This window comes from Hyla sarda, chromosome 1 (genome assembly GCF_029499605.1).
Source record: "Hyla sarda isolate aHylSar1 chromosome 1, aHylSar1.hap1, whole genome shotgun sequence".
In the NCBI taxonomy this organism is placed as follows: Eukaryota; Metazoa; Chordata; class Amphibia; order Anura; family Hylidae; genus Hyla; species Hyla sarda.
Genome location: NC_079189.1, coordinates 56,963,803 through 56,987,532, shown reverse-complemented (window position 1 = coordinate 56,987,532; position 23,730 = coordinate 56,963,803). Strand labels below are relative to the sequence as shown.

The window sequence follows — 23,730 nt, the reverse complement described above, 5'->3', positions numbered from 1 at the left end:
ATTTCTGCTGGAGTACCCCTTTAATGCATTTTCATGTCCATCAGTTCCCATTCACTTGTATTCTACAGATTTCCGTAGCTTTTTTTTTTTTACCATTTCTACTTGAGATTTTGCAGTAATATCTGACTAGCGGCTTCATGCACTCACCCCAAGTGTGCGTCTTTTATTGTAAGGGTCTCTGTATTGTGTGCATAAACCCCTTTTCAGACAGCACTTTGTGGCATTTTTTTTTCTTCTTCTCAATCTACAATGCCATATAAGGGCCGTAATTTTGCGGGACCAGTTATACTTTTTAAATATAATAGGTTTTACCAAAATTTACTGCAAAACTGAAAATAAAAATTGTGAGCTGAAACTAAAAAAAAAATAAACTCAAAACCTGCAAATTTTATTAATTTAATTCTAACGCCGATTACTTTGCGGTAAAACTGATGTCCTATCATTAATTCATTTTAAATGTAATTTTTAAGAATGTATAGAAAATTGCTCTGAATCGCCATATTCGGACCTATACAACTTTTTAATTTTTAATTTTTTCCTCCTATGGAGATGTCGTGTGTTTTATATATATTTTTTTTTTTTTGTGACTTTCATAAACAAGCATTGGATTGCTTGCACTGCAGTGAGCAGTGAAATCCTTGCTCTGCTAGTATTAGTAGAGTCTAGTAACGGGCATGGAGGCCTTCGTGGTTGCCTATCGGCACCCCACGATTATGATGTGGGGCTGCCAATCAGTTCCCTAACAGAAGTGGCACCTGTCAGTTCCCTCCCAATTACTATCCACTTAAACTGCTGGCATTGGATGGATTTTGTTACAGCCAGCATCTGATCCGCACTTTATAGAACGGACTCAGCTTGGGAGCACACTTAACCGCCAAACAGGTTAAAAAGGTGTATCTGTGATCATTAAGAGGTTAAAAGAAATAATTTTATCGTTATCAAGGATTTTTATAGGAAAGGGTGTGTTATATGGCTCCATGAAGGTGATTTCCCCATTAGCTGCTTCCTTGTAACCTTGCACATGTCATATATACATGTCAATCACTTTTGATGCCTTTTTTTTCCCAATGGAAAAATATACATTTAAAGGGGTTATCCAGGAAAAAAAACATTTTTCTGTCTCAACTGGCTCCAGAAAGTTAAACAGATTTCTAAATTACTTGTATTAACAAAAAAAAAAAAAAACTTAATCCTTTCAGCACTTATGAACTGCTGAAGTTGAGTTGTTCTTTTCTGTCTAAGTACTCTCACATCTGTCTCGGAACTGTCCAGAGTAGAATCAAATCCCCATAGCAAACCTCTCCTAATCTGTGAAGTTCCTGAGACAACCAGAGGTGTCAGCAGAGAGCACTGTTGCCAGACAGAAAAGAACAACTCAACTTCAGCAGCTGAAAATGATTGAAAGGATTTAGATTTTTAATAGAAGTAATTTACAAATCTGTTTAACTTTCTGGAGCCAGTTGATATAAAAAAAAGTTGTTTTTTTTCCCCCTGGAATATCCCTTTAATATCCATTGAGGAAACCCATATGTAAAAAAAAAAATTATAATTTCCACACGTTTTTACATGTCTGAAAGTTGTTGTAGACCTGTATTTTTCCGAACAGTGTGCCTCCAGCTGTTTGAAAACTACAACTCCCAGTATGCCCAGCCAGAGGCTGTCTGGGCATGCTGGGAGTTGTAGTTTTCAAACACCTGGAGGCACCCTGTATGGAATACACTACTGTAGATTGACCTAGAATCCATACCCAGTATACAAGTCCCTTTTGATGGTCTGAATCCTCATACTTTACATTCCTTCCTGTGCTTTGCCTCCTAATATATCCATATAATAGACTGATTTATTGTGATATAAACCTAATATATGTTTACCGCCCTGTGTTCAGAACGATCTGTGCCAATTGTCCTCCTTCTTTAGTGACTCATTCCAGCATGCCTTGTTAATGCCTTACAGCATGTCTATGACCTTCTCCGGTTTCCCTCTCCACCTCTTCTATTCTATTCTTTTTCATACGTTATAAGTAGGGATGAGCGAACTTACAGTAAATTCGATTCATCACAAACTTCTCGGCTCGGCAGTTGATGACTTTTCCTGCATAAATTAGTTCAGCCTTCAGGTGCTCCGGTGGGCTGGAAAAGGTGGATACATTCCTAGGAAAGAGTCTCCTAGGACTGTATCCACCTTTTCCAGCCCACAGGAGCACCGGAAAAGCTGAACTAATTTATGCAGGAAAAGTCATCAACTGCCGAGCCGAGAAGTTCGTGATGAATCGAATTTACTGTAAGTTCGCTCATCTCTAGTTATAAGTAACATTGGCCTTAAAGGAAAACTGTCACGTGTTCACTCCCGCACTGACTGATGGTGCGAGGGCACACTGACTCATATGATCCCAACCTTTCCCAGATCGTAGTTTTTCTATATATGCAAATGTGGCTGTAACTGGTACGGTTTTCAGGAGCCTCATGGCACTGTGACGTCAGCACCGCCTGTCCGCAGCGCCGCCTGCTTATGAATATTCATCCCCCCCCTCCATCCGGCTCTCCCTCTCCCCGCCGCTCCTAATTGGTCTTCACTGCGCATGTCAGGAAGCGGCACATGCGCAGTGAAGACCAGTTAGCAGTGGCGGGGCGATGAATATTCATAAGTGGGCAGTGCTGACGTCACAGTGCCACTAGGCTCCTAAAATCCCCGCCCGTGCCAGTTACAGCCACATTTGCATATATAGGAAAACGAAGATTGCAGACAGACTGATCTGGGCAAGGTAGGGATCATATGAATCAGCGCCAGCAGTATCCGTCACTACTTGTGGTTAGTACGGGAGTGAACATGTGACAGTTTTCCGTTTAATCAGGACAGATAAATGGTAGGACTCCATTGAAGGGGGAAAAAAATATAAACTTGCTGGTATGGTAGGGAAAAAAATGGTCCAAGTTCAGCGCTCCAACAATATACTGGAGAATTTGCAATCTGAGGAGGACAGTATAGTCCTCAAAATAAGTTGTGGTGTGCCAGTTTTGTGAGTCCTACACAGGTTCTTGCCACCTAATAGAAAGAAGACACTGTCTTAGTTGGTTCAACTTGGCTTGCTAAGGGTCACATAGCAGCTTTTATGATTAGCTTCTGTTATACACACCCTTGCATTTGGACCAGCTAAAGGGGCACTCCATCTTAGAAAAGAAAACCTTATCACAGGAGGTATGACATTAGTTGCATGTAATCATTATGCTCCATTAACAAGTGACTGTAGGTTTTTATGGTTTCGGTGACTGTGTAATACACCTATACTAACAAAGCCGACACTACCATGAAAGGGGTACTCCGCTGATCAGCGTTTGGAACAAACTGTTCTGAACGCTGGAACCGGTGCTGGGAGCTTGTGACGACGTACCCCTGCTCCTCATGATGTCACGCCCCGCCCTCTCAATGCAAGTCTATGGGAGGGGGCCTCTCCCATAGACTTGCATTGAGGGGGTGGGGCGTGATGTCATGAGGCGGTGGGGCTATGACGTCATGAGCTCCAGCGTTTGAACAGTTTGCTCCAAACGCTGAGCAGCGGAGTACCCCTTGAAGGTAAAATTAAAAAAATTTATATTAAAAAAAAAAAATCTACCGGCACCACTAAAATGCCTTATACAAAAGTAATTCTGGACTTTTTTTGCTTCTCCTTTTTCATTGCCGTATACTATGTTTTGATCCTAAAGCACCACTTTATAAAGCATGCACCTATTATTATATCAAAGTTCTTTTTCTTCTGTTACATTGATAAATATTCTATATTGCCCAATGCTTAGTGATATCGGTTTCCGGGAGACAACAAATATGACTTGGGTTACCTGGTAATTCTGGACGCAGATTTGCCGCTTGCACAGCTCTTTCAGAAATCTTCAAGATGTGAATACCCTTGTAAGGTTTGCAGAAGAGCTGCATGACCTACTTCAGGAGCCTTATCAGGGGTGTGGGGAAAAAAAAAAAAAAACTACTTGTCCAAGGGACTAGAGCGGAACACAATCTACTTGTCCCTCAAGAAAATCCACTTGTCCTGGTAGATTAAATAATTTCAACCAAAATAGTCTGATTCCCCCCCCCCCCACCCCCCACTAGACCACCAGGGATGGATATAAGATCCTTTAGACACTGCTGACAGCGCTGATCTAATGGTTTAATAGCGGCCACGGTGATTGCAGCATGCTGGGCTATTAGCGGCCGGAGAGCTGTAGCTCCTTTTACCCCCGAGGCAACCACAGAAAAGTCTACATGTAACTTTTTGATCACTTTATAAAAAATTTCTCATATGAAGTGACCAAAAATGAGCAATTCTGGACTATTCTTAACATTTACACCATTCACCGTACGGTTTAATTAACATTATATTTAAGATGTGATCCGGGCTTATAAATACGGTTTGTATCTTACATTATATTTTAATAGTCTGGACATTCCCACATGCAGCGATACCACTTATGTTTATTTTTGTACATTATTTTTATTTAAAGAAAATTGGAAACATTTATTAGGAAAGGGGCTTATTGACATATATACGCACTTTTTAAAATATTTTAATCACTATTTTTCAGTCTTCATAGGGACTTATGTGTTACTGGGGGGAGTGTTCTGCTTCTCCAGTTTATGTGCTGCATTTTGTGTCAGAAAATGCTGGAAGTTGCATTTAGTTACTAGATAACTACAACTCCCAGCATGCCCTGATACAGTCTGTGGTTGTTTGGGTGTTGCAGCATGTTGCACTGTATAGTAGTACAGTTAAGGTTATTGTGGAACATGCTGGGAGTTGTAGTTTTGGTTTGTGTCCGCTGCAGAGCCATAGGATGTGTCAAGGAATACTGGGAATTGCAGTTAGTAGCTACAACTCCCAGCATGCCCTGATGCAGCCTATGGCTCTGCAGCTGACCCAAACCAAAACTACAACTCCCAGCATGCCCTGATACAGCAATGGCTCTGCAGCTGACCCGAACCAAAACTACAACTCCCAGCATGCCCTGATACAGCAATGGCTCTGCAGCTGACCTGAACCAAAACTACAACTCCCAGCATGTTACACTTTATAGTTCTACAGATTAGGTTATGGTCCAACATGCTGAGAGTTGTAGTTTTGGTTCGGGCGTGTTTGTGTGCATCCGTGGGGCTCTTGGTTGGCGGGTGAGTATGAAGGGGGTGGGATTCTGGGGGTGCAATTTAGTTCGGGTGCCACTAAAAATAAATAAAATTAGATGGCACAACTGCCCTAATGCCCGACGTGACAGTCCGCTCCTATACAAAACATTCATGCATACACATCATACATACACCAGCCACTGCCCCCATATCATACACACACCCCCCCCACATCATACATTACATACACACATACACTCACACAATACATATACACCATACATATGCACACATCATACATAGGCCTGCTGCCCCCCCACATATCATACATTACATACACACATACACTCACACCATACATATACACCATACATATGCACACATCATACATACACCCGCCGCTGCCCCCCCACATCATACATTACATACACACATACACTCACACCATACATATGCACACATCATACATAGGCCTGCTGCTGCTGCCCCCCCCCCACATATCATACATTACATACATACACACATCACACTTAGACATCATACAAACATTATACATTATATACACCTCACACATAGACAGACATCATACACACATCACACATACACTCACACCATACATATGCACACATCATACATACACCCACCGCTGCCCACCCCACATCATACATCACATACACACACACATCACACTTAGACATCATACACACATCATACATTACATACACATCACACATAGACAGAAATCACACACACATCATACATACACTCACACCATACATATCCACCAGTGTTTCCCAACCAGGGTGCCTCCAGCTGTTGCAAAACTACAACTCCCAGCATGCCCAGGGCATGCTGGGAGTTGTAGTTTTGCAACAGCTGGAGGCACCCTGGTTGGGAAACACTGATATACACCATACATATGCACACATCATACATACACCTGCCGCTGCCCCCCCATCATACATTACATACACACATCACACATACACTCACACCATACATATACAACCACCCTTCCTGCCGCCGCCTGCATTCTTGGTCTCCTCACCTGAGCCGCCATGAGTGGACATCAGAGCTGTAGTCACCGCCGGTGTGAGGTGAGATTTCCGTCCTCCCCCTCACCCCCCCTGCTCTGTGTTTTCCCCGTGCAAACTAGCAACCGCCCCGTGGTGGATTAGGTCCTGGAGAGACAGAGCAGGAGGAGGGGAGTGATAGAGCTGTGTGCGGGGATGGAGCTGTGCACGGAGCTGTCTATGTCCTTTCTCTCACCCTGCTGTGTCTTCTGAGCTCCGTCCATACTCCGGGAGGGGAGATAAGGGGGCTCTGCAGTCAGCTGGAGGCCGCCGCCCCCTCCATACACCCTGAGCGCTGGTGTGAGGTGGAGACTTCCATCGGCTTCTGCACCTCACACCGACATTAAAGAAAAATAAGGGGGAAGTCTGTCTGTCCCTGCTAGCCCGATACAGGGCTAAATCTATGAACAATTCACCAGCCCGACACCCAAAACTACTTGTCCCGGGCGTCGGGCGATAGGATTTCCACATCCCTGCTTATAATGTGGTCATATTGGTTGTCGCATAAAGTAGATATCATTAGGCAAAAGACAGTTTAGTAACTTGTCATTCGGAGACTTTACACCAGTGTTTTCCAACCAATGTGCCTTCAGCTTTTGCCAAACTACAATGCCCAACATGCCCAGACAGCCAATGGTTGTCTGGGCATGCTGGGAGTTGTAGCTTTGCAACAGCTGTAGGCACGCTGGTTGGGAAACACTGCTTTAGGGTGCGTTCACAAAGGCCAATTTTCTGCAAGTCTTCCACTGCAGAGTTAGGTTTTGGTAGCTTTCAATTATATTTGACAGCAGGAATGTATGATTGCTGCCAAAAATAATGGAAATCTAGGCATAAGTGTGAACAGAGGCTGATGATTTGTTTTTGCCTTTTTAGACATTTGCTTTTTGTTGGATATTTCTTTTTAAAACTTCTACGTTTAGGGGAGAGCTTCAAACACAAATGTCTCTTGGAAAAGGAATAGCAGTCAATCTGTTTATATGACCTCCGTGTTCTCCAACCTGTGGCATTCCAGTTGTTGCCAAACAACCCCCAGCATGCACTGATAGCCGAAGACTGTAATTTTCACAAGAGCTGGAGAACCCCAGGTTAGAAAACACTTCCATACAAACTAGTCTGTCTCATGTATAGTGGGTGACCCAACTTTCCTCTGACAGCATATGTCAAGCAGAAAGAAGGATCAAACATGTTGGATTTCAACCAATCCATTGTTTCAAAGGGAGATAAGCAGCGACTGGCAGCTGCTTGTTTCTCTTTCCATTAAAAAATAAAAATACATGCACACTCGGCCAAGCTGAGCATGCATTTATGGGAAGTCAGAGTAGCTGTCAGCTCCAATTTGAGGTTTGTAGGCATTAAAGTTTGGCCCAGGACTACTTTTCAAGCTCTAAAGCTAATGTTATAGAAAAATAATTTAGCATTTCAAAACTATAAAATCAATCCAGCTTTAAAAACACTCAGCGATGTGTGCAGTCCAGATACACTGCATATGTGTGTTTCAAGTGGACACTCTTCTTAGTCATAGCTAGTTGTCTCTACCACAAATGATGGCATTAGAGTCAAGTTGCATCAAGTCTGTGGCCTTTTTTCCTTTTTTTTTTTTTAAGTGCTCTTTTTATAGAGGTCCTTTTCAATTCATTGCAGGTAGGAAAGTACTACTTGAAACTGGCTGAAGAGCAGCACGAAGAAGTGAATAGCTGTGCTGCAGTAGACTGGCTTCTCCAAGCCGCCAAGCATGGTCGAAGGGACGCGGTGAAGCTTCTGCGGAGATGTTTGGCAGACAGAAGAGGTGAGCGGACGCTGCAATCCCAGCACATGTTGGACGCTGTTCTTACCTTTTTATCTGTAACCAGAAGAAGACAGAAAGCTGGTCACTCACTTTTTTCCAGTATGTAATACTCACGTAACCTAGTGGGGGAGAGAGGTGAAAGCGGGGGGTACAGATAGGCAACAAGCTCCGTTTCGCACTTAGCAAGTGCTTCTTCCGGCCATGGCCGGAAGAAGCACTTGCTAAGTGCGAAACGGAGCTTGTTGCCTATCTGTACCCCCTGCTTTCACCCCTGTCCCCCACTGTTACTTGCTGGAATAAAGTTTGTAGGTGGATTATGGTGAGTGGCAGTCTTTGTTTCTTCTTCTGGTTGCGTTGTTTCATGAATACTACCTGCAGCTAGAGCACCGCCATTACTCATTTACAATACCTACCCAAGCCCCAGAACCAGATCTCCTGATAAGACCGCAGTGCCGAACGTGTCTCTTTATTGATTTATCTTTTTATCTGTGTAGTGACAAATTTATAAATGTACATTCATTACCAGTGCTCTCTCCACGAGTGAGAATAATCCAGTACTACTTATCTCTGTCCTCCTCCTTTTTAGTGTATCATTTGCTGGCTCTACTTCTTCCCTTTCTTCCATCCATTAACCTATATACTGTAAGCCTGGTATTTCCATTTGTGTGGTACAACCATATTTCCTAGGGGGCACACTCTCTGCCTGAGAGTTGTGCTAGACTCAGATCTGTCCTTTTACTTCTTGTATTCAATTACTCGAACCCTTATGCCACCATCACTTCAAAGCCATCAGAATCTGCCCTTTTCTTAATGTGAAAACAGCCAAAACTCTTAAAGGGATTATCCAGTGGAAATTATTATCCCAAGGCTGCCTACAAAATAACAACCCCTTTAACTCACTCTCTGCCGCTCCTCGTAGCCCTGTTATCGGGGCGTCCCGTCCACGGTCGTTGACTCTGCTTCCCTCCCCCAAGCTGCAAAGTATAAAATCTACATCCAGGGGAACTGACAGTACCGCTTGCCATTCGCTGGCCGAGGCTGGACACCTCTGCGGCCAGTGATTGGCATAGTGGCACTGTGACGCCCCGTTTACAGCTCCGGCCGACTCCGGTGAAGCAGACTGTCAGCGGAGATCTTGTTTTCTTTGGATAACCCCTTTTAAGGTTGCTCTGATTCTTGGCTTGACTACTGTAACATTTTTACTATTTTGGTCTTCCTTTCTCTAAAGTCTATAGATTTTACCCACACCACTCTCCTCAGTGCTGCATCTTCATATCTTTCCTCCATCATGTCTGTCTATCACACTACCCATATAGCAAATGCTTAAACTAACTTCTTTCATCATCTCGTACTCCCATCTCGAACAACCCTCTTGCGCTGCACCAGTTCTCTGGAATGCAATCCACAGGACGGTTAGACAGATAGCATCCATATTTTTAAGAAAGCCCTAAACTGTATCTTTCAAAGCAGACCAATTGTGTTCCCCAATTGATCTCCCCTACTTTTACCCCCCCCCCCACATATACACATATATATACACACACACACTTCTTTTAACAGTATGACCTTCCTCCATGCAATGATCTGCACTTTTGTACATACGCAGGTACTGGCTGATCATCTTTGTTTACTACCATATTAATAAAAGATGGCTGTACAGTTGCACTTTTGCCTTTTTTATGTGAGTGTTTCCTCCATAGAGTGTACTCTCTTGCAAGCTCTTGGGTGAATTTCTGGTTAGTTTACTTTTGTAATGCCAGATTTTATTTGTACGCATCCTCTATTTAAATGTAAAAGTACTCCAAAATATGTTGGTGCTATACAGTATATATTGATTGATTTTATTTTTTTGTAGGATAGTTCCCTCTGTAATAATAATCCCCCATCCTCTGTTTCAGGGATCACCAATGAAAATGAGAGTGAGGTGAAAAAACTCTCCTCTGAGACTGATCTAGAGAGAGCTGTAAGGAAGGCGGCCCTGGTCATGTACTGGAGGCTGAACCCCAAGAAGAAGAAACAGCTTTCTGTGTCTGAGCTGCTGGAGAATGTCAGTCAGGTTAATGCAGAAGGTCAGTGTGGTGTCTGGGGTGTTGCAATGATATTACAGGGTCTGGTGGTATTAACTCTTACTTGCCGTGACGCCAGTGTGCGGTTTGCTTAGTATTGGTGGTCCTGCCGCCAACCGGCCCACAAACAGCAGGGTTAATAAACGGAATGTCCACAGCAGATTGTAAGAGATAACTGGAAACTTTTACTTTAACTTTTATGCAAACAGTCTTTACAATTGTACAGTTTCTCTTGAGGTAACCGGGATGCAGGTTCCCCACAAGCTTTGCTGGGACAAATAGTCTTTAGCTTAAAGCAGGCCACTGTGCTACTAATTATAAGATTTGAGTGGAATAGTAGTCACACAGGATTTGTAGGTTGAGCTTTATAACTCACGGTTTTAGTGGCTTTGGCCTAGTTGAGATGAATGAAGATATGCTGATTGTGCTTACTTGAGTGTCAGCAGGAAGAGAGCAAATTTGGAGACTACAGCCCCTTATATACAAGGGGGCTGGACAAATCCCATTGGTTGCAAAGCCTGTAAGTCCTGAACCCAGAGAACTCTGGGTAAATCACATGACCCCGGAAGGTCCTAAACATTCATACAACCATTATCATATACCATGTGACTTGGGTAGGTCCTATACATTTGTACACTATACAAAGATACATTTCTATGAGGCGACCAAGGGGCAAGCCCTGCAGGAGAGCACTGTGGAATTGGAGGGACTCTAGCTGAGGGGACTTTAGACAGGGACAGGACAAGGTCCTGTACCGGGACACCACATCAGTTAAAAGACTTATTTAAAATATTACATCTCAGGCCCTTTAACCTGAAGGCAAAGGATGGTGATTACTTTATTCAAGATAAAATATGTGTTTGTGTTATTATTACTTGAAGTCATGTTTATCGGAACCTGACCAATAAGCACACCTGTACTTAAAGGAAATCTGTCATCAGTTTCACCCGCACTAACGTTAACCTTCTTTTTTGGTTTATGCAAATCACCAAAGGGACACATACATACATACACACACACACACACACACACATATACACACACACACTTACTTTAAAAAGATATAGGGAAGAAGATAATCATCTTATCATACATTTGTTTTTTGAAAAGTTCTGATTTTTTTCAGCCTTGGAGAAGGCTGAAGAAATGTATGTTGTTTGTTTTTATACGGCAACTGTACTTTTTGTATTGTGGAGTTAAACTTGGTAGAAATGGGTAAACTGCATACAACACCACTTAGACAGTGGCACGGTTCAAATGCAGTGCTTCTCACACATTTTATTGTCCAAAAACAAAATACAAAGTTACCCTCACTAGACGAGTGGCTTATTATCAACCACTCGACACAACAGACTTGTTACCTCACACCACCGACACTCGTCACAAAGTTTTTTTGAGGCTGCAGTACAATTCCCATCTGAGGGTCAGGTTCCTCTCAGCCTCACTAGCAGACTTGCTCTTAGCTAGTTTTAAAGGGGTACTCCTCTGGCCCCTCAATGCCATTCAATGGGAGGGGGCGTGCCAGCCGTCACGCCCCTCCATAGACTTCCATTGAGGAGGCATGGCCATGACATCATGAGGGGTGTGGCCAACCCCTGCAGCACGAATACAGCGTTCGGAACATTTACCTCTGAATGCTGGCCAGTGGAGTACCTGTGCTGATCTGGGCTTGTCTGTTAACCTTGCATGGTCCAGGAAGCGGAATGAAAGCACCCACAGCCAATCCTGCCTTTCATAGGACCCACAGCCAATCCTGCCTTTCATACTTTCATAGGACCCACAGCCAATCCTGCCTTTCATATGACCCACAGCCAATCCTGCCTTTCAAATCCAGAACTTAAAATAAAACTTACCAAAAGTCCCTAGCAAATTAAGTTTTGCTAGAGACTTAAATTTTATTATTTTCTAGGTTTCCCAGATCTCTTCCAGATTTCCTTTGGATGAGATATGCGCCTACTAAAACCTGGTTGCTCCAGGTGACAGGTACCTTAAGTAAATATCCTCGATCACTATTCCTGCCCCTATTTCACAATATACATGTATGTGTCTAATAGGTGAATGCTACAGTAGATGGAGTTTGTCATACATAATATGTACTATATTGAGTTCAATTAATGTGACATTTCAGATACTTCTTTTCTTTGTTTTTTTTTAGAAGGGGAACAACAGCCTCCTGGGCCCATCCCAAAAGCTGCCCAGAAGGAGCGACGGGTGCTGGAACGCTTGGTTAGCAGTGAATGTAAGTATTAAGAAAAGACGTAAAATCACTGAAATGCTGTTTTATACAGTGGGGAGAGAAAGTATTTGATACACTGCCGATTTTGCAGGTTTTCCTACTTACAAAGCATGTAGAGGTCTGTAATTTTTATCATACCCTATAACTGTAAGACGGAATAAAAAAAAGAAATCTAGAAGATCACATTGTATGATTTTTGAATAATTTGCATTTTATTACAGGACATAAGTATTTGATACATCAGAAAAGCATTGCTTAATATTCGATAAAGAATCCTTTGTTTCAATTACAGAGATCAAACAATTCCTAAAGTGCTTGACCAGGTTTGTAGACCCTGCAGCAGGGATTTTCACCCACTCCTCCATATAGACCTTCTCCAGATCCTTCAGGTTTCTGGGCAATACAGACTTTTAGCTCCCTCGAAGATTTTCTATTGGGTTCAGGTCTGGAGACTGGCTAGGCCACTCCAAGACCTTGAGATGCTTCTTACGGAGCCACTCCTTAGTTTCCCTGGCTATGTTTTTCAGTCTGTTGCCTTACTGAGGGAAAGAGGTTGTTGGCCAAGATCTTGCGACACATGGGCCTTACCGATCCGTCCCTTTGCAAAATAGCAGCACCAAAGAATGTTTTCACATCCATGCTTCATGGTTGGGATGGTGATCTTGGAGTTGTACTCATCTATATTCTTCCTCCAAACACTGCGAGTAGAGTTTAGACCAAATAGCTCTATTTTTCTCTCATCAGACCTCATGACCTTCTGCCATTCCTCCTCTGGATCAACTTCAGACGGGCCTAGACATGCGCTGGCTTGAGCAGGGGGACCTTACGTGTGCTGCTGGATTTTAATCAATGACGACAGTGTGTTACTAATGATTTTCTTGGAGACTGTGGTCCCAGCTCTCTTCAGGTTATTAACCAAGTCCTGCTGTGTAGTTCTGGGTAGATCCCTCACCTTCCTTATGATCATTGATGCCCCACAAGGTGATATCTTGCATGGAGCCCAGACCAAGGGAGATTGACCGTCATCTTGAACGTCTTCTATTTTCTAATAATTGCGCCAACAGTTGTTGCCTTCTCACCAAGCTGCTTGCCTATTGTCCTGTAGCCTATCCCAGCCTTGTGCAGGTCTACAATTTTATCCCTGATGTCCTTACACAGCTCTCTGGTCTTGGCCATTATGGAGAGGTTGGAGTCTGATTGAGCTTTTTACCTGTATAAAAGACACCTGTCCACACACAAACAGGTGCAGTTAATACAGGTAACGAGTGGAGATTTATCAAAACCTGTCCAGAGGAAAAGTTGCTGAGTTGCCCATAGCAACCAATCAGATTCCTTCTTTCATTTTTCAGAGGCCTTTTCAGAACTCTGGTTTCTATGGGCGACTCAGTAACTTTTCCTCTGGACAGGTCTTGATCTCCCCCCAATGAGTGGAGATCAGTAAGGGGAAAAAATAACAGGTCTGTGAGAGCCGGAATTCTTGCTGGTTGGTAGGGGATCTGGATTTTTGTTTTAAGACTCCTTCTCTCATAGTTGAAGAGTACCTAAATTACAGACCTCTACATGCTTTGTAAGTAGAAAAACCTCTAAATTCGGCAGTGTATCAAATACTTAATCTCCCCACTGTAAAAGATTCTCCTTTTGTTTAGATCAGACTCAGAAAGTAAATGTTGAAATAAATTGCGGAAAAAAAATAAAGGTCCTTGTAGACACGTAATTATAGACCTTAATGTGAAACAGACAGCTCCTTATTGCATAAAGTAGTAGAAACCATAATAAGTAACCATCACATGATTTCCTAGTGAGGAAATTGTATCTGAACAGTAAACATAGAAATGAAGGTAGAAGATAACAGCAGACAAACTACAGGAGCTCTCACTGTCAGTCTATAGTTGGGATGTCCCCATACCATTTTTTTATATTTAATTTTATTTTTTTTTAAGACCGTGTACCGATACTTTAAAAAATGTTTTAAGTATTCACCGATACCAATTACCGATACTTTCTTCTATGCCATGTGACAGGGTTTTTTCGTTTTTTTTTTTTCCTTAAGGGTACTTACATATGGGTGGATCCACGGCGTATTTTACACTGCAGATCTGCCGCTGAAGGACCGCTATGTGGTGCCTTCTAATGTGCTTGCTCCGAGCGGCAATACGCCACTACGAGCAGACACACTGCGATGTGCGAGTCAGTGTTATCGGCGTTCCTTTACTCTTGCCTGCCATGGCTGGCAGCAGTAAAGGAGCGACAAACGGATGCACGGAGCAGGGTAAGGGCCCTCCGACCGTCCTCACAGCTGATCAGGTACTCAAGTACTCGTGCAAATGTCCAGTATCAGTCCCGATAATGATACCAGTATCGGGACATCCCTAGCCTATAGGATTTCCTCCATGTTCCTGAAATCCTGCAGAGAACAGAGGGGTTAATCTCCTGCTGATCTCCATTTTCAGCTGGGGAAATGTTGAGCGGGAGGGCTGTACCAATGAGGACAGGATAGGGTGTAAGTGTCTGATCGCTGTGGGGGGTTTGGCCCCACAATCTCCAGACCAGACAACAGGGTCTCCAACTCTGCAATCTCCAGCAGTTCGAGATCTGAATGGCGCAGCAGTGTGCGTGCATCACGAGAGAGTTGTGTCCTAGTTTACAAGATTGAGGGGAGTCCCTGCAGTCGAACAATGCCCCTTAAGATCAGACACAATCCTGGGTTGAGTTGTAACGGCGGGGCAACCCGTTGAACTATCTTTTTGTCCTACTGTCGACAAAGCAAAAGTTTGAGAGGCTTCTGGTACAGCCAGATATATTCTGTTATTTAGTGCATTTTCACAGGATAGAGGATAAGTGTCTTATCACAGGGGGTCTGACCTATCCTTTGGGTAAGGAATACATTATTAAAGGGTTATTCCAGGAAAATATATATATAATTTTTTTTTTTTTTTTTTTATATCAACTGGCTCCAGAATGTTAAACAGATTTGTAAATTACTTCTATTAAATTTTTTTAATCCTTTCAATAATTATCAGCTGCTGAAGTTGAGTTATTTTCTGTCTGGCAACAGTGCTCTCTGCTGACATCTCTGCTTGTCTCGGGAACTGCAGAGTAGAAGAGGTTTGCTATGGGGATTTGCTTCTAAACTGGGCAGTTCCCAAGACACGTGTCATGAGAGAGCACTTAGACAGAAAAGAACAACTCAACTCCAGCAGCTCATAAGTACTGAAAGGATTAAGATTTTTTAATAGAAGTAATTTACAAATCTGTTTAACTTTCTAGAGCCAGTTGATATATATATAAAAAAAAAAAAAAAAAAAAGTGTTTTCCTGGATAACCGCTTTTAAAGTGTACCTCTAGTGATATCTTGACAAATCACGCAGCACTGTGATGCAGGTGGTGCATTACAAAATTGTCTTCTAAATACCTTAACCAATCGCTTTTCTCTCAGTTTCACGTAGCTAGATCACTGTGCAGTATGAGGCAGACTCTACTCCTGCGTCCCCATAGCAGCAGTCTTCAGCTGCGACACCTTGTGTAATGTAATTCTATGGCACTGGGTCTCATCCAGCTGCTATGGGGGCGCAGGGGAATGTTTGTCATGTTACATTGTATGCTAAAATGAAGGGTGCGAATAAAAAGTACATTTTGTCCTGAAGCATTAAAACAAGAAACCTAATGAGGCTCTGTAGATAGTAAAATGAACATGTTATTTGCCTTAGACTGTGAGGAGGAAAAAAAAAATTTGCAAAAAAATTGGTCGGGAAGGGGTTATTGCTTTGCCTAAATAAAAGTTATCATAGCAGTCCTCACCCCTGGCACATGAATTACATATTAAACATTCTTTCAGTTTGTAATTTTGTGTAATACTCTCACATTAAAGGAGATGTCTCGTACAAAAAAAAATTCTCCCCTATACACAAGTGGGGTATGAGCACTGGGGCCCCCCCCGCAATCTCCTATACAGAGCCCCATCTCTCCCCTGGAGCGGCGCGTCACAACCCCTCCATATATCTCTATGGGAGAGCCAAAGATAGCCGAACTAAACATAGAGGTTTATGGAGGGGGCGTTAAGGCCCTTGCTTTGGGTAGGTGTTGTGACGCACCAGGGGAGAGCCGGGGCCCCATACAGGAGATCTTGGGGGGGGCCCCCAGTGGTCGAAACCCCCACAATCTTAAATTAATCCCTTATTCTGCAGATAGGGGATAAGTTTTTCTTTGTATGACATATTTCCTTTTAACATTTTATAATTTTTTTTTATTATAACATTTTAGTAAAGCTCACTTAAAAAATTTGTTTGCGTCCATTTTCACAGTAGTGTAATATGGATGGCTTTTTGTGTCTTAATCATGGTCCCAAGCATCGGAATTGATGACCCAAACGGTCAGCTGTCCTTTTCGAGTCATCACACTTATGGTCAGGCCTGGGTATGCCCCTGTAATACAGACCCAGAAATGCATCCATATTATTATACTGTGAAAACGGCCTTAGGTACAGTTAGGCACATTCTGCAACCACCACCCGTATTGCCCATGGTGCTACAGTATGTGCAAGGTTCTAGCTTTTGGCACCAACAGAGTTTCATCACTGTCACCATTTTCAGCAGCCGTCAAATGTGTCATTGGATTTTAAATGGTATTTTTGATGCATATTTCTATGCCCATACAATATTATGATACAAAAAAAATTGTGAATTTTCCTATAATTCTTTAAAGAGCCAGAACCATAACTGTTGTTGAGCAAAATTTCGCACCATTCAGTAAGGTGCCAAACCTCTGTTATACATTTTGGAAATGTAAAAATAGATTGGTACCTGGAAGTCACCATTTCTTTTGTCAGTAGGATGTTCACCTACACAGTGTGGTAATTTCAACACTTATTAGAGAATGTTGGATAGTGTAGGGTTATATCCCATTGACAAAGGGAATAGTTGTAGGTATGACTTATACATTTCCAGGAGGAACAACACAGACTTCTACAATAGGAAGCTCCAGAATTATTTTATCTTGAATACTAAAGTAGACATGTCAGAAAAGCTGACAGAAACCGTTAAAATCTGTTGTCCCCTATCTGGCAATGGGCCATTAGGTACTGCTATAATTCTAAATATTGAAACAATGAGAAAGATGGGGCTATTGGGGTCTACTGCAGTCACACTTGAATTTTCAGGATTTGCATGTAAAAAATTATTTTCGGCTTCCTTTTTAATTTTTTTTTTTTTTTGTTCACAGCTAAAAGCTTCATTGCCTTGGATGATTTTGTGGAAATTACAAAAAAATATGCCAAGGGCATCGTGCCATCTAACTTGTTTCTCCATGACGACGATGATGATGAGTTTGCAGGAAAGGCCCCTGAGGAACTGCCTCTTCAACAAAAGGTGAAGCAAAGGCTTAAATGGTGTATAGGATTACAATATAAAAACTCTGAAGTTTAAAATAGAGCCTGTGCCCAACCCTTAAAATATAGATTGCCAAATCATTAAATGACTTAGTATAAAGGAAAAGGGGGAAAAAAAGAGATGCGCTTCTAGTGTTGTATGTTTTACGGTAGGTGAGCCCCTTAGAGAAAGCAAATTTTAGGCTTACCAGAGGGCGTTGTGCTGAGGGCACAACACCTATGATGGCATGTAGTATCGCTTAGTCGGCGTGAGGTCAGCAGCTCCAGGGTCCCCTCTGAGTGTACTAGACGCTCAGTGCTTCAAGTGAGATTCCAGGTATGTGAACCATATCATGGAACACATAAAAATGAGGACTCCGTTCCAAAGCGCTTCCCCTCGAATTTAGTAAATGGTATGCCAAAGCAGAAGAATTTCTTGGTATAAAAGGAATGTATTGCAATTTTATGTGTTCCATTAAATAGCTTAGGGTGCCCTGATCACACACCTGTTTACAGTTTCTTACTATGCCCTTCCGTTCCAGAGATGGGATTTCCTGAATTGTCAGACAACCTATAAATCCAGTCAAGATGGGTATGAACTTAATGTTAATAATGGGAGTGACCGGGTGATCAGGTGATGGGTGGGTTTATAGTTTGGGGGGTGTGTATTAGGCAGACACGCCCCTTAATATAAATCATTCACACCCCTGACTGTGTAATCTACCCATCACCTGATATTCACTCCCATTTTTTAAATTAAGTTTACGCCCATCTGACCCCTTGAATTGTCAGTTAACCCTGCACATCTCAGGAACAGAAGGGCATATCAAGAATGTGTAAAAAGGTGTTTGATTAGGTCCAAGATGCAACCACACCTCCTGAGACAGCAGAGAATGAGGCATTGTCTTGGGAGAGGGGGGTAGCGAGAGAGCTGTTAAAACAACACCACACTGACAATGAGAGGACTACACAACTTCATCTTGGGTATTTTCAGCAAAAATATTCTGAAGTCATTACAATGTGTGATAACACAATCTTGGAAAGTATAGTAAACACTAGATTTGTCAGTCTTTGCATATAACAGCAAGCCATCCGGCATGATGTCTTGACTGATGTGTGTAATTTACACAGATGAAAATATCTGCTTTAGGAGACAAAGATGGTGTAGAAAATTCTGTGCCATATTGTGTAAATGTGGTTGACAAACTTTATACGCCAAGACTAACAAAAACAAACAAACAATAAAATAATAAAAATTGTTGGATCTCCCAGTTCCATTGACTGATAAGATAATTTCCTTAAAGGGATACTCTGGTGCTCTAGCGTTCTGAACATTTTGTTCTGAACGCTCGGAGCCAGAGGCCATGATCTTGACTTCACGGCCAAGCCCCCTCGTGATGTCACTCCACGCCTCTCCATGTCTATGGGAGGGGGCGTGTTGACAGACACGCCCCCTCCCATAGACATGAATGGAAGGGTGTGGGGTAACCTCATGAGGGGATGTGGCCGTGATGTCTCGACCACTGCCGCAGGAACCTGGCATTTGTTTAGAGATCGCGGGACCCCCGCAATCAGGCACCTTATCCCCTATCCTTTGGATAGGGGATAAGATGTCTAGCAGCAGAGTACCCCTTTTAAGTTAAGCAGTGTAAGATTGCTAATATAATTTGTCCTCTTTCTCTAGATTGTGAAGTATCCACTACATGTCATCATGGAGCTTAAAGAATACCTTATAGAAATGGGCTCCAAGGCTGGGATGCACTGGCTATCCACCATTATGCCTACACATCACATTAATGCCCTAATTTTTTTCTTCATCATCAGTAACCTCACCATAGACTTTTTTGCTTTCTTCATCCCTCTAGTCATCTTCTACTTGTCCTTTATTTCTATGGTTATCTGCACGCTCAAAGTTTTCCAGGACAGCAAAGCTTGGGAGAACTTCCGTACTCTTACAGATCTGCTACTTCGCTTCGAGCCAAACTTGGACGTTGAGCAAGCTGAAGTGAACTTTGGTTGGAATCACCTTGAACCCTATTTATATTTCTTGATATCAGTATTTTTTGTTATTTTCTCATTTCCCATATCAGACAGGCAATGGATTCCCTGCTCAGAGCTGGCAATCGTATCCATTTTTTTTACGATTACTAGCTATTTGAGTCTGAGCACAAGTGCCGAACCTTACACTCGAAGAGCCTTACTAACCGAAATTGCGGCTGGAGCACTCACCTTTGTCGATGTGTTGCCGGATTCTGTGCCCTATATCCACTTACTTAGCAAAACCTTCTTCACCGTACCAGTGGGGCATTTTATTGTATTTCACTTAAGTATCCCTTGCCTATTTTTTATCTACTTATTTTACCTCTTCTTTAGAATGGCGCAGTTAAGGAATTTTAAGGGTGTCTATTGTTACCTTGTTCCATACCTGGTTTGCTTCATGTGGTGGGAGCTTTCAGTTGTGATTCTTCGGGAATCTACCACTATCGGCCTTATTCGTGCATCCATTGGCTACTTTTTATTTCTTTTTGCACTTCCCATTCTCCTAGTGGGCATTGCCATCATGTGCATTGTTCATTTTATGAAGTGGTTTTTCACCTTAGAATTTACCAAAATTGTGGTCACCCTTGTTTTGTGCACCATTCCAGTAGGTCTTCGTTGGTGGTCCAAAGCTAACTATTCAGTAGTGGAAATGTTTAAATCTCTTACGAAAAGCTCCATTGTGAAGTTAATATTAGTATGGATCACAGCTATCGTCATGTTTTGTTGGGTATATGTCTACCGTTCTGATGGGATGAAAGTGTACAACTCCACATTGACCTGGCAACAGTATAGCTTCTTGTGTGGTCCTAGGGCATGGAAAGAAACTAACATGGCAAGGACCCAGATTTTATGCAGCCATTTGGAAGGTCACAGGGTGACATGGACTGGGAGATTCAAGTATGTCCGTGTCACAGATATCGACAACAGTGCCGAATCTGCTGTAAACTTGCTCCCCCTTTTCATTGGAGACTGGATGAGGTGCCTTTATGGAGAAGCATACCCACCCTGTGATCCTCAGAATGTTACCATGGAAGAAGAGGAACTTTGCCGCCTCAAGTTTTTGTCCAAATATGCGTGTCATATGAAGAAGTTTGACAGGTACAAATTTGAAATTTCGGTTGGTATGCCTCTCAATGGTAAAAATGGTAACAGGACAATTGAAGAAGATGATATCACGAAAGATATTGTTCTGAAAGCAAGCAATGAGTTCAAAACTGTACTGTTAAGCTTACGGCAGGGGAGTATAATAGAATTTAGCACCATCCTAGAGGGACGTCTGGGGAGCAAGTGGCCGGTTTTCGAGCTGAAAGCCATCGGCTGCCTAAATTGCATGGCCAAGCTGACTCCTTCCGCCAGACATGTCAAGATAGAGTACGACTGGCGAAGCAGTGTCCACATGGCCATGAAATTCGCTTTCGATTTTTTCTTTTGCCCTTTCCTCTCTGCTGTGTGAAAATATATCATTAATGCTCTGGCAACATCCATATATCCAAACCAAAGAGAGAGCACCCCTTGTAGCCTTGACTTCTGCACTTTGTCATATGCCTTAGGCTTTCATTTATCAATCTACACTTGTTCATTGGTTGATATAGAAAATACCACTGTACTGATTTGCACTTGTTTAAGATGGCTCCTTTAAAAGTTCAGTTTACCATCTTTCATGTATGGATTTTATTTTGTTTAGCCCACATCTCACGTTTTTTAGGTTTGTAGAAGAGATTATTCACCTGCCCCCAAAATAGAAATATTCTATACTATGTAAAAAACAGACAAACAAGAATCCAAAAACTGTCAAGGTGCTATTGAACTTGTATTATATTATTTGTCTCTAATACTTTCTAAAACCTGGTGATATTCTGCTGTAAATGGGAGATGGCCTGTTCTGGCTCACAAACGCTTCCAAGAGGTTGTACAGAATTCGAAGAGTTGATCTGCTTTTTGTTTTTCCTAGGAGCAGTGTCATTCTTGTTTATGGGTTGTGTCTGGTATTGCAGCAAATTCCTTTTCAAGTCAACGACCCATGATTTACACCATGAAACAAAAGTGATGCTGTTTCTGGGTGGAAACTTTATCCTGAACAACAACTTTAACCATGATCTGCTCTGTAACACAATGCAAGGATATTTCTGCTTTATTGGTGTCACTTTCAGTAGGCTTCCTTTTACAGCTCGTACTACACAGTATTATAATATTGGTTGGATAAATACTATAGACACATGTATATGAAATAAAAGTAAACTTGTCATTATTTGCACATTTGTACATGAGAAATGTCTTTAAGGCTGTAGTGTTAGTAAATGGGGAATTATAGGTATCTCATAACTACTGGCTTCTTGTGTATATCTATGTGTTGATTCACAATTTGGCATACATATTAGAATAAGCCCAAACCCGCTGACCAAAAAACGTGTAACATGGCAAAATTCGGGGGAGAGAAGGGTTGGGCATGTAGTATTTCAATGTGCCTTATGTCCTGGGGAAAAAAGCTGCCATCAGAGGTGTCTGGCAGTGGTATTCTCCCTTCTCCCCATTCCCAATACATGGAAGGGGGTAGCTGATGGTCAAACGAATGTTCTTTTCGAAAGCAATCTAAAATATATGGCTAAATTATTTTATTTTATTTTTTTTTTTTTTATATATTAGACCTCAAAGCCTACTAACATTGTTATTCTTCACGGCAAAAAAGTATTGCAAATAGTTTGTAAAAAAAATAAAATTAAAAGACCTTACCATTTTGTCTATACATCTCCAATGCATACCTATGTGTTTCTATGGTTATAGACTACAACCACTGTGTATTCTGACCGTGCTGTCATGTGTTACTCCACTCACTTGAGACGACTCTTCTAGTGACTGATTGTTAGGTTAAAGGATGGGCATACGGAAAATATAAAACCTCATGCCTGCGTGATCACACTACAAAAATGGTACAATATGGGGGAGATTGGGAACTTTTCATGTATTCAGACCTGTTCCTTTCTCAAAAAAAATGTACATGTCCTAGTGACATATCCCAAGTTCAGACCCTGATTGATCAGGAGAACGGACAGGGAGAGAATAGAGTATCCTGATCTGTGTCTATGTGAGCAAGACCATTTTATAGACTTGCATTATGAGTCAGTCCAGCTCACATAACACAGAGCCTGGAGAGAATGTACTAAGCAGATCAGCTTCTCTGTCATTCAGGAGTCTGGGAAAGCTGAATGACTGACATACAGTATACAATGACAGCAACATCAGGAGGACCAATATGGTGGCATACTCTTCTGTGGCTGTATAGTCCTTGTGCCCCAGTGTTCCCCCGAATGCTCCGCTCCAACTCTCCGGCAACTTCCTTCCTCACGCTTCTTCTCCGATCTGTGCGTGAGGAAGTGAAGCCACCACCTGCGTGCACCTCGAAAGGCGATTCAATTGGTCAGAGGCGGAATTCGGAAAATGTAAGTGATGGCAGAGGAAGGGGTCTGCTGTGACTACTGTAGATTAATACTGTAGAACAGGCTGATGTGATTGTGCCAAATTTATAGTCGCCATTGTGATCTGGCATTTGTCAAGGCCTGCTATAAGTTAATCAGACGTTAAACTACAGACCGCAAGGGGCAGTGAAGCCAGACGCCTGCTTGTCAATTCAATCTTATCTACTTATCTGTAAAGATGTTAGTTAGAGATGAGCGAAGTTACAGTAATTCGATTCGTCACAAACTTCTCGGCTCGGCAGGTGCTGACTTTATCCTGCATTAATTAGTTCAGCTTTCAGGTGCTCCGCTGGGCTGGATACAGTCCTAGGAGAGAGTCTCCAGCCCACCGGTGCACCTGAACTAATTTATGCAGGCTAAAGTCAGCAACTGCCGATTCGAGAAGTTTGTGACGAATCAAATTACTGTAACTTTGCACATCTCTAGTGTTAGTAGTCAGATTTTAGTAAAATATTATGGATCTACTTGAGAGGAAATTCTGTGTAAGTCCCATCATATCATCTTGCCAGCATTAGTTTAGTTACAAAATACAGATAGATACCTAAAGGGGTACTCGGGTGGAAAACTTTTTTTTTTTTTTTTTTT

General features: G+C 42.2%; 1 protein-coding gene across 3 annotated transcripts in view; it reads left to right on the top strand.

Annotated features, from left to right (window-relative positions):
• The window catches only part of WFS1 (wolframin ER transmembrane glycoprotein), a 78,059-nt gene extending 54,612 nt beyond the window's left edge, over window positions 1–23,447 (top strand). The window contains exons 4-8 of one of the 3 annotated variants that reach the window (XM_056555107.1): window positions 7,824–7,968; window positions 9,867–10,037; window positions 12,190–12,273; window positions 17,488–17,633; window positions 19,317–23,447. In XM_056555107.1, coding sequence (XP_056411082.1) covers window positions 7,824–7,968; window positions 9,867–10,037; window positions 12,190–12,273; window positions 17,488–17,633; window positions 19,317–21,125 — 2,355 coding nt within the window. In that variant the 3' untranslated portion in view covers window positions 21,126–23,447. The remainder of the gene's footprint in view (window positions 1–7,823; window positions 7,969–9,866; window positions 10,038–12,189; window positions 12,274–17,487; window positions 17,634–19,316) is intronic. The other 2 variants (XM_056555109.1, XM_056555108.1) reach the window with 2 other exon arrangements.
• The last annotated feature ends 283 nt before the right edge of the window (window positions 23,448–23,730 follow it).